This window comes from Physella acuta, unplaced genomic scaffold (genome assembly GCF_028476545.2).
Source record: "Physella acuta isolate Inbredline_101_S28 unplaced genomic scaffold, ASM2847654v3 ptg000531l, whole genome shotgun sequence".
NCBI classification, from domain to species: Eukaryota; Metazoa; Mollusca; class Gastropoda; family Physidae; genus Physella; species Physella acuta.
This window is the reverse complement of record NW_026732050.1, coordinates 324,395-335,762: the sequence shown is the minus strand read 5'-3', so window position 1 is coordinate 335,762 and position 11,368 is coordinate 324,395. Positions and strand designations below refer to the sequence as shown.

The following is an 11,368-nucleotide window of genomic DNA, read 5'->3' as shown; positions in this document are numbered from 1 at the left end:
TTTATTTACATTTACAACTTTACAAAGCATCATGTATTTAGTCAACATAAAAATTAACCTACATTTATACATACAAAACCATATATATATATATATATATATATATATATATATATATATATATATATATATATATATATATATATATATATATATAGATATATAGATATATATATATATATATATATATATATATATATATATATATACCTATGTATGTTGGAACATATGTAGTCTATATTTTATATAATTCTTTATGCATAAAAGGCGCAAATGGAATGTCTTCATAGACAACAAATGTGTACTCTAGCTGTGTTAATGTGCCTGTAAACCTGTACCTGTTTTTTTTTTAGCATGGCTAGAGCTAATTCAAAAAACTTTTACAACCCTTGAATCAATTTCAAAAAAAAATTATTTGATACAAAGGCTTTTGTTTCAGCCTCTTGAAAGAAGTGAGATGTTGAATGGCAAAAATTTAATATCAGTTTTAAAATAACATTTAAATCTTTCACTTAACTAGCAACAAAACAAACTTAAAAAAATTAAAATCAGTTTTAATATAGCAATAAAATCTTTCACTTCACTGGCAGCTAAACAAAATGACAACTTAAAATCCGTTTTTTACACTGCAGAGGTATATCTATTTTTTTTTATAAATACACCAAATATTTCCACACACCTACCACCCCCCCCCTCCCATGTCACACACGCACATTCTACATAATCTAAATTCTCATGGCAGTTTCATCCAGTGTACATTTGCAGAAGCACAATCTACATCCACATATTTTGGTATCTATAGTAATTAGCTTTGGCTTCAGGCTTCATTCTGCTGTCCATATTTGCATACAATTTAAGTTCGTTGGGTAAAAAATTTCTTTGTGCCTGCATTCTGGCCCCAAGCAGAGCTGTTGTCCTGTCATTCATACCGGCTGCGTACTAGAAAAAAATGTGGAAAACATGAAGGTAGAAGTCAATGAAACCCTCTACACTGCCATTGTTGAAAACATGAAGATAGAAGTCAATAAAACCCTCTACACTGCCATTGTTGAAAACATGAAGGTAGAAGTCAATGAAACCCTCTACACTGCCATTGTTGAAAACATAAAGGTGTAAGTCAATGAAACCCTCTACACTGCCATTGTTGAAAACATAAAGGTGTAAGTCAATGAAACCCCCTACACTGCCATTGTTGAAAACATAAAGGTGTAAGTCAATGAAACCCTCTACACTGCCATTGTTGAAAACATAAAGGTGTAAGTCAATGAAACCCTCTACACTGCCATTGTTGAAAACATAAAGGTGTAAGTCAATGAAACCCTCTACACTGCCATTGTTGAAAACATAAAGGTGTAAGTCAATGAAACCCCCTACACTGCCATTGTTGAAAACATAAAGGTGTAAGTCAATGAAACCCCCTACACTGCCATTGTTGAAAACATAAAGGTGTAAGTCAATGAAACCCCCTACACTGCCATTGTTGAAAACATAAAGGTGTAAGTCAATGAAACCCTCTACACTGCCATTGTTGAAAACATGAAGATAGAAGTCAATGAATCCAATATTTCCTACTATTTAATAAATCGTAATTAATATTTAATATTTATTCTATTGATCTGCTATGGATAAAATTTAAATTTGCAAAGTAAAAAAAAAAAGTACCGAAAGGGCTCCAACTTCATTTGTGAGCACATTGTCCAACTCTCTCGTCTCATTTATGTAAGCCAGTCTTGCTTCTTTCTGCTCATCAGATTTGGCCGCTCTCATCACGAGACGTTTCACATTTTTGCTACAAGTTTTTAAAGGAATAATTTGTTTCAGTTTCAGTCTCATTTTACCCGAACTATCAAAATAACCCCATACACCCCCTTATCAAAAAATATTTATCATTCTATTTATACTTAATGTTCCTGTTTTGTGATGTCGCCAGCTCCTTTCAACTCTCCACAATACATCTACTTACTATCTTCTCCTATTCGTTCTTAATTGTTATATTGTACGGAATTTCCTCTACCACAATTTCAATTTGTTATGCGTCATAATGCCCCTTGACTCCGACTTCAGGCTGCTTTTCTTTTTTTAATTTAACTTCCATAGCCTTTCTCCAACCAAGAACGACCCACACTGCAAAAGTTGTTTGAGTTTGGAGTTTTCTCTCTTAGATGGGTTGCTGTACCCATCTATCCAGGCTCACCTGCCCATGGTTCGAATTTGGGAGCCTTTTTGCATTCTGTCCCCAGCTAACGAGCCTCATCTGCTCGGGGGTTCAAACTCGAGACTTTTCGGTTTAGCAACCATGAGCTTTACCGACTCGACCACGCCGACCCCTAACTAAAGATCTAACTTACAGTTGATTTTGAGCTTCTTTGCCTTTCCCTGATTTGGCCATGCTAATTGTAGAGTTGACAGTTGAAACACTTAACACAGGTATGTTGATATTCTACCATAAAAAAGATTTTCATACAAATAATGCAAATATATTTTGTTTGTAAATTATTAAAGGTCTATGTGAATACCCATTAAAATATTCTTTCACTTGAAAAAATATTGTAAAGCCCCACGGCTGATTACAGTACCTCTTCCATTCTTTGTCTGTCAGTGGTGGTCTCTGAAGATTTGCTCAGGACTCTTAAGCAGCGCATGCCATCCTTCCTTGTGTAGTTGATCTGAACCTAATGTGCACAAGATTACGACAGAGTTTTCATTAAATTTTTATTGTAGACATATAGTCATAAAATTATCAAAAAATTATCTGCATTGGTAATGTCAATTCTTATTTAAAGTCTTACAACAGCCAAGTGTTCTGTAGGTTTTAAAAAAAATCATCAACTGGTGGTTCCAGTTTTAAAGGGCATAATAGCTAAACGACTCCAATCATGTAATTCGTTTGCTATATCTAAGAGCATTATTACAAACCCCAGTTAATGAGGTTACTACATCACAAAAGAATACATAACACTATTACTTCTTTTTCCGTGATCGTAATTGTTATTCTGATAGGGATTTCCTCCAACAAAATTAAGTACTACATGTCAATTTGCTATGTGCCATACTGGCCATTGACTCTGATTTCAGCCTGCATTTTTTGGGGATTTTTTTTTCCATAGCCTTTGTCAACCAAGAACAAACTACAAGGCAGCAGTTGTTTGATTTTGGAATTTTCTCTCCCAGGTGGATTGCTTTATTGGGACTTATCTGCTTAGGGTTTAAACTAAAAATTTGTAGATTTAAAGCTGTGAGCTTAACTGACTTGACCATACCAACCCCAGCTCTATTAAAACTTGCTATGTTTAAGAAACCAAATGTATTCTTTGTTTTTTTTATTCAATTCAAATATATAAGTATAAATGTATATGTGTACAGTATTAAGTACATATGTAAGTAATCAATATAATAAGCTGTATGATGAGTACCTGGAATGGGACAGATTTGATTTCCTTTGCTGCTGTAGTGTCTTTAAGCTTAAATCTGAATGTGAGATTACTTTCTTTTCGGGCAGTGCCCACTTCTTTTTCCAGCTGGCTTAAGTTCTGTGAAAGTGCATAAAACAATTTTTACAGTTTAACAGTTTCTTTAAAAGCTAACCATTACAATCAACACTTTAACAATTAAAAGTAAGCTAAATTTACAACTTGGTTATTCATTGAAAATCAATTAATAGGAGAAATAGAGTTATCTTGTTTTAATTTTGAGAATAAAAGGTAGCAAATTTGTCTGTAAGGTACTATTTAGAGCTGCATAGACTCAGGGATGGCTAGTGCCAAAAATGGTGTGTTATGGAAAAGGTTATTCAACTCTTGATCATTAGACAACTTAGCAATCACTTGAACATTTTTCTCTAGAGTAATATATTTTCTTTAACAAACTTTGACAGATATGTTTAACTGCTTAATAAAACTAATTACTTGAAAAAATTATATATTGACTTAGATAAGAATCAATCAAACATGATAATAATGAAATGAGCATAATTAAAAAGATTGAATGACTTACTGGGCTGTAGTCCGGCTCATCAAAAACAAACTCTGGGTGCAAGAAAAACCTGACCGTCACAGCGGTGGCCACAGCCTCGTTCTGGGCAATCAGCCTCAGCTGACGGATGATTTCTGCAGGGTTGAGTTTGCTGGTGGTGCCACCTGTCAACTCTGCTGCCTGACTCACTATGTTGAGCTGTACCGAGTCACCCTCCAGAGCTAAAATGTTGATGGTGACGTTTTTGGACCTGGCATAGTTGCCAACCTGTGGAAGATTTTAGAAATCGGGGTGTCAAAGTCTACCGTCAATTCATAGACCTCATCAGCAGAACACTTCTGGCATCAGTGATGTAGTAACAAACATATAAACCCTATACTTTTAGATTTATAGGGCTCATGAAGAAGATGGGTTGTGGCTATAGGGTAGCAGAACCTTTTAACTCACTAAAATTTGATTAAGAGTCAATATCAGGGCAATATAACCAGTTTATCAGGATTTACCATTGGACCATGCCATCATTTTACCTACAGAAGTTCTTAATAAAATTGAAACGACGTCAGGTTGCAGAAGAAGTAGACTTTATGTATTTCTATATTCATTCTATTTAAAATTAATTGCTTAAGCTTCAGTTAGACATTTTACAACAATGTTCCCAAGCATCAGTGGAGTTAATCACTAGAAAAAAATAATATTTTACTAAAACTTAAATAGTAGTAGCCTATAGAATGTACCAAAACCTAATTATTAGGCCTAATTAATGAGTTAAAATGAGTTGGCATCACCTGTCTGTAAAACTCAGCACCAGCCGGGGAAGGCAGGGAACCAATGCCAACGTTTGGCTCTCCATCAGTACATAAAACAATCTCAGATCCTGGAGTTTTGCTAACAAAGCCAGCACATATGGCAAGGGCTGGACCTAAGGCTGTGCTGCCACTCGTTCTCAGTTGCTTAACAATTTGATCTATTTCTCTATTATGTTTATAGGTTAAACATAAATGTAATATGTAAGATGTATGATGTCATAAATTTTATAGATCGATTTTTTATGGTTTTAGTAATCTATAAGCTAGTCCAGTGATTAGTTATTCAATCAAAATCAATAAACAATATATTGTTCCATCTATTAAATGTAAGTAGGCATTATTTTTGTGTTGTTTTAATATGCTGGCTATTGATACTTGATTCTCTATTGGCCTAATATATGAGTATTCTGGTCCTGATCATAGTTAAACAGAAATGTTACAATTTAAGCTTGATGCTATTCCCAAATATAGATCATGTGTTATTTTTGTTTTTTTTCAAAATGGATCTCAAGAGTTTGTTTAAAACATTTGTATATAATAATTAATAATACTAAAAAAATGAAATTAAATGAATGAAAACATGGTTAAGTTAAAGTAAAACTTACTCTTGTGTTTCCTCGATGGTTTTTAATGGATAGCTCTCAGCAAGACTTGAGCCAGAACTAACTAACTGGTCAAATGTTTGGTTTTCTAGTCTACAAAAAGAGTGCATGCCCTGCCCTCCAGCTCTGACTTGCACATCAGTGCTGAACACCACAAGCAAGACCTGCTTCTCTGGTTCCTCAACTTTCAGCTGCTCCACCAGTCTGAAACGGTTTTAATGTCTCATGTTAAGAATACAGTGATAAAATAGAAATAATAATGTCTCAGATCAAATATTTTACGACAAAATATAAGAGGGCTAAATATATCAGGCAATCTGTAGACCATAGGCTATATAGTAAGTATTTTTAGCTTGTTACATTAGCTGATCATGTTAAAGCCAGTAAATGCTTGTCTCTAATGGAAATGAAAATGGTAACAAAACTTTTTTTATTAATACCAGACTAGTGATGAACCTTTTTTACATTTACACTGAAACTCTATACTAATTTTCCACTCCTTTGTTATTCATTGTACTTGTAAACACCTGATCTAGATCTATATAATAGACTTGTAAAAGAAAAATATTTTACAGCGAAAAGATAAATGATGGGGTCTAGTGATACTATTAAAATTTAAGGAGCAAGCAAAGAAATGAAAAGTTGTGTATAATTAAGCCTGCCTTTGTATTGCTGTCTTGATGCAATCAAGTCGGCTGACTCTATTTACTTGTGAATTTGTATCCATTCTTGATTGTCCCCATAAAGCTATAAGATTTTTTATAGGCTATATTATTTTGGTACATTAATGGATTATTTTTAATAAATTTACATTATGTATTATTCCTTCGTAAAGCAATAAAGTAAATAAATTGACAAGAAATATTTGCAGAAACTAAGATAAACATCTGAAATCCTAATTTTAATTTTACAAACAGGTTCTTCACAACCAGCCAGAGAAAAAACTTGCAGTGTGACTCTGACACTTTGTAACCAGCCAGTAGAACTTACAGTGTGACTCTGGAACTTTGTAACCAGCCAGTAGAACTTACAGTGTGACTCTGGCACTTTGTAACCAGCCAGTAGAACTTACAGTGTGACTCTGGCACTTTGTAACCAGCCAGTAGAACTTACAGTGTGACTCTGGAACTATGTAACCAGCCAGTAGAACTTACAATGTGACTCTGGCACTTTGTAACCAGCCAGTAGAACTTACATTGTGACTCTGGAACTTTGTAACCAGCCAGTAGAACTTACAGTGTGACTCTGGCACTTTGTAACCAGCCAGTAGAACTTACAGTGTGACTCTGGAACTTGACACAAGACATCCATGGAGCCACTGATGTCCATGCAGTAAACTCGAACACCCTCAGACACCTTCTTCTTCTCTGGCTTGCTGGTCTCATCTGCTGAGTTGTTGGTTTCTTCTGTTGGTTTTGTTGGAGGTGAGAGCATGAAATCAATCTCCTCTCCTTTAGGTATCTCATCCTCGGATATATCCAGATTTTTATTGGCAAACCCACAAAACTCACTGAAATATGTATGCATACATGATTGTATCTATACCTCGTACCATTACCTAAGGGCCTACCTATACCTATACTTATAGCTTGACTTACACCTATATTTATATCATTATAAATATTGTATAAAAAATAATGTTGCTTGTTATATATGTGTAAATCTAGCACATTTTCCAGATCTGAAAGACATTGTTGTTCTTACCATTTCCATGTCTTAAGTTCCCCTTCACTCTCAAGCCTGGCCGTGCTAGTTAGGACAGCTAAACACTGAACACACTTGATAGGGTCTCCAGTGACCAGCTTTGGCTCATTAGCCAGATTCCTTAATGGAACCAACACCACATTTCCATCTGTTTTCTTCTCTATTACATTCACCACATTTTCCTCATCCTCACCAAATAGGGGAACTAAAGGATCAAAACACACTTTTTTTTTAAATTTCCTTTTTCAATGTTTAACAGTAGTAAATAGCCCATCAGAAAATAAAACAGATACCTGTGATAAAAGTAATAACAATATTTTGTGACTTTTTATGGTTTAATAGAGTTTGTTTTTAAAAAATTTAGACTTCCTAATTTAAAATAACAATAGACACTTTAGAGACAAAAAGTAATATGAAATTTTTTGTTTTAAATTTGAATTGACAATTAAAAAGTCAGGTATAATGATTACTTTTTCTATACATACTTGAAGGTTCAGGATTAGGAGGAGGTGGTATAACACTCGACTGTCTTGTAGCAGCTTGGAATAAATATTACAAATTCTAAAAATAGTTCATTGAACACTTTTACTCAATTTAATAACTGATCACAAATATATAGGCCTACATAGCAATCGTGTATAACTTATTGTTTTAAAGTTGAGTTAACTATTAATGATTACTTTTTTAATACTTACACAGGAGTTGAGGTGGTATAGCACTCGACTGTCTTGTAGCAGCTTGGAATAAATATTACAAAGTCTAAACATACTCCACTGAACACTTTTACTCAATTTAATAACTGATCACAAATATATAGGCCTACATAAAAATCGTGTAAAAATTATTGTTTTAAAGTTGAGTTAACAATTAATGATTACTTTTTTAAATACTTACACAGGAGTTGAGGTTCTGAAGACTGTCTCTTAAAGGGATTTGTTAGTTTTGAAAATAAACTGAAACTTTTCTTTTTTCTGGCATAAACAGGTGCGGCGTTTGTGATTGATTCATCACGTGCCCTTTTCTCAGATTTACTGACCGCCTGTAGTCCACTGACCCGTATCATCTTCCTGTAGGAGTCTTCTATCGTCGGATCATAGTCCTCCACAAATGAGTCATTCACAAAGCGGATTGTTACACTGGATTTACCCACTGCTCCACCGCCAAGCATTACAAGCTGTGGAACATGAGTAAGTAAGTTCTATTTCAACCGCTAAATATTTTTAACAAATGAAAATTGTTATTGATGAAAGTAAAAAACATTATGCACTTAAGTATCACATAAAATGTAAATATGTACAGGCAATTTGATGTATAATTTTATTAGTAACACTACTGAGTTGAAAAAAAAATTTAATTGCATTTTTTATAATAATAAAATTACACTGAAGGGCAAAAGGAAAACACTACCATAAAAATCCATTGTATTAAAATTACAATGAGTTAGGATCAATTGAAAATGTGTGGAGTTGATGGGAATAAAATTTTCTTTATTCCACCAACCTTATAGTCACTGCTAAGTCTGGGGATTGTTCGCACAAGACCTTTGATAGCTTCTGCTACATTTGAGCCTGTTTTAGCTGATGTTTCAAAGAAAGGAACAACCAGTTTCTTTGCAAGGTCAGCTCCTTGTTCGCTAGTGACAACTGCTTCACTTGTGAGGTCTTGTTTATTTGCTACTAGAATCTGAAATGATTCAGAGATGTCTTGGCTATTTGCCACAATCTGTATTGTAGATAAATGTACTCAAATATGTTTGCAATGTTAATGAAGGTGATAAGGGCATATATATTGGAATTAGGAGGCGTACTGTAAGGACAGCCACAAAGAGCTTAAGGTCTTAATTATTCCGTTCCTGATTAGGCTTACGTGTCACCTCACCATCATTCCCACTTCCTATACTATTATTTTACTGTTTTTAGCTTTAACAATATTGGCTCATATTATATTGAGTCGTTTATTGGAGTCGTTTATTCTTTTTAAATCGAATTAATTCTGTCAAACGTTTTCCTTTAAAAGCTGCTCCTAAAACTTACTGCACACGGCGTGGCTTGCTTGACTTTCTGCAGCCAATGGAAAATGGTTTCAGCCTCGATGAAGCTGGCCTTGTCCGTGATGCTGTAGATGATGACGAAGCCGTCCCCGGACTTGACATAGCTGTCCCGTACAGAGGAGTACTCCTCCTGTCCTGCTGTGTCCAGTATGTCCAGCAAGCACGTCTGTGTGGGGAGGGAGGGAGGTTATTGGCACAAACAATCATGCACATTGATTTGGCGTGACGACTTATTGTTTTCATCATTAGGCTCACCCCTGAACACTACGTTGCTCATCCCCTACGCTATACATTCCCAAGATCTACAAACCCTGTACACACATTCTGAAATCCGTACTCTGTGCGCGCGCACACACACATTACCCGCGTTTACAGATACTTCTTCAGACTGATCAGCCTACCCCATCGATCTATCCCAAAATACGTTTTCGTATAGCCTTATAAAACAGAAAGGACATCAAGGAAACAACAGAAATAAAGAAGTCGAGAAAAAACAGAGGCGGTATTACATAACTAGGCTTTTCCGTCTCCGGAAAGTGTAACACAAGATTTTGCAAATCTCGATTTTGATTTTTTTTTCGCACGATTACCAAACTTCCTCTGTACGCCGTGAACGAGAAAATAACAAAGGAAACATAACAACAAGAATAGGACCAATCAACTGTTTATTTCTGTCACACCACGTGACTTACCTCCCCGTCGTCTGCGCTATCCGAGTCGCTGTCTGACAAAACGACCCCTTTGGATTCTAACTGCTTTACTTCCTCTTCGTCATCTGCACTGTTACCCAGATAAACAAACTTGCTGCCAAACTCCATGCTGTGATTGTTGTTATCCTTCTAGAGTTTTCTATCCACAACGTAACAAAACATTTATAGAATAATATTTTAATTTCAAACTTACATTTACTGGCATCTATTACTACATCTCCTACCACACTGACATATGCTATTGAAAGTGTTTTTTAAACATTTAAATCAATAGAAAAACAATTTGGAAACATCACCATTTAACTATGAGACGTTATTGTCATTAACTGGCTAGAAAACTTAAGTTTTACAGCATCGGTCATAAAGGCAGGACATTAAATACAGTTGCATAGCCTATAAATGTATTATGTCATCAAATATATATTAAGATATTTTGTCATATTTCGTCATATTTTATCATAAGATATTGTATCATAATATGTGTCATCTGAGATATTTTATCATGAGATATTTATCATGATATATTTTATAATGATATTATTATGTTTTATCATAATATTTTTATCATAAGATATTTATCATGAGATATTTTATCATGATATATTTTATCATGAGATACTGTATCGTGATATATTTTATCATGAGATATTTATCATGAAATATTTTATCATGAGATATTGTATCATGATGTTTTATCATGAAATATTGCCATGACTGGCTGGTCAAGAAACTGATCCACGGAACATAATTGAACAGCCAAAGCTACAGTATAAAACAACCCTACAATGTTTGTCTGCAACTACTTTAAAACACAATGATTCCTCTATGAGTGTTCAATATAGTAATATAGCCTACCTACTAATACAAATAACTTTATTACATATTTATAGGTTATATAAAATATCCAAGCTACTAATTAAGAAAAAATACCAAGTGTAGCGAATAGCCAGTGAAATATTTTTTCTTGCTGTCTTTATGCTCGTTTATTGAATCAGTGCAGTAAAGATTGTGTTTTTGTTAGATATGCGGATATTGTTTATATACACACAACACCGACGGCGAAAAGGTTGCTAAAAATAAACAGCCTTTCATTGGCTGAGAATAAATACACAACTATATTTAGTAACTGAGCGAGTGTTTGTGTAGAAACAGGTAAGAGCGGGGAATCCCCTCTAAAGTCCTCACAAGCCTCTTTTAAAATGTAGACTGTAGTTGATTTTACAAATCTACAGACTAATCTATAGTTCGTGTTGGGATTGCGTCTATATAATTGTAGGACTACATACTTTAAATATAATAAACGAGCCGACCCGCAGCGTATAATACGCCGCTATTTAGTTGTTTTATTTTCTACTTTTCAGTAATTCATAATTTCTGAATTCGACAGTACCAATGCTGCCACTGAAAATATTTGCTTTAAAACACTACCCCCCCCCCCCCCTTTCCCCTTACCCCGACCCTACGCTAAATTATCAGCCGTCTCTAAACCCGGCTCTACGATTTAAAAACATTTAGCGTGACTAC

The 11,368-nt window shown here is 34.5% G+C and overlaps 1 protein-coding gene across 2 annotated transcripts; it reads right to left on the bottom strand.

Moving 5' to 3' along the window:
• Window positions 1-276: 276 nt before the first annotated feature.
• Window positions 277-10,853, bottom strand: LOC131945178 (circularly permutated Ras protein 1). Of its 2 annotated transcripts, XM_059306205.1 has the most exons (18): window positions 10,775-10,853; window positions 9,827-9,983; window positions 9,118-9,300; window positions 8,585-8,767; window positions 7,979-8,258; window positions 7,780-7,821; window positions 7,570-7,623; window positions 7,085-7,289; window positions 6,658-6,890; window positions 6,043-6,127; window positions 5,384-5,584; window positions 4,758-4,944; window positions 3,994-4,239; window positions 3,414-3,530; window positions 2,577-2,672; window positions 2,349-2,440; window positions 1,663-1,789; window positions 277-939 (listed from the first exon to the last, which is right to left on the bottom strand). In XM_059306205.1, the coding sequence occupies exons 2-18, from the start codon at window positions 9,950-9,952 to the stop codon at window positions 775-777; spliced, it is 2,622 nt and encodes an 873-aa protein (XP_059162188.1). In that variant the 5' UTR covers window positions 9,953-9,983; window positions 10,775-10,853; the 3' UTR covers window positions 277-774. The 2 variants fall into 2 exon arrangements, with proteins under 2 accessions (XP_059162188.1, XP_059162189.1); XM_059306206.1 differs by lacking the exon at window positions 7,780-7,821.
• Between the last annotated feature and the right edge of the window lie 515 nt (window positions 10,854-11,368).

What these genes read in the sequence shown, in the direction of transcription:
- LOC131945178 (XM_059306205.1), bottom strand. Translation starts at nt 9,952, where the DNA reads ATGGAGTTTGGCAGCAAGTTTGTTTATCTGGGTAACAGTGCAGATGAC. An exon ending in TATACCACCTCAACTCCTGT is followed by an intron (nt 7,624 to 7,779) that starts GTAAGTATTAAA and finishes ATTTATTCCAAG; the next exon opens with CTGCTACAAGACAGTCGAGT. An exon ending in TCAAATCTGTCCCATTCCAG is followed by an intron (nt 2,673 to 3,413) that starts GTACTCATCATA and finishes TGTGCACATTAG; the next exon opens with GTTCAGATCAACTACACAAG.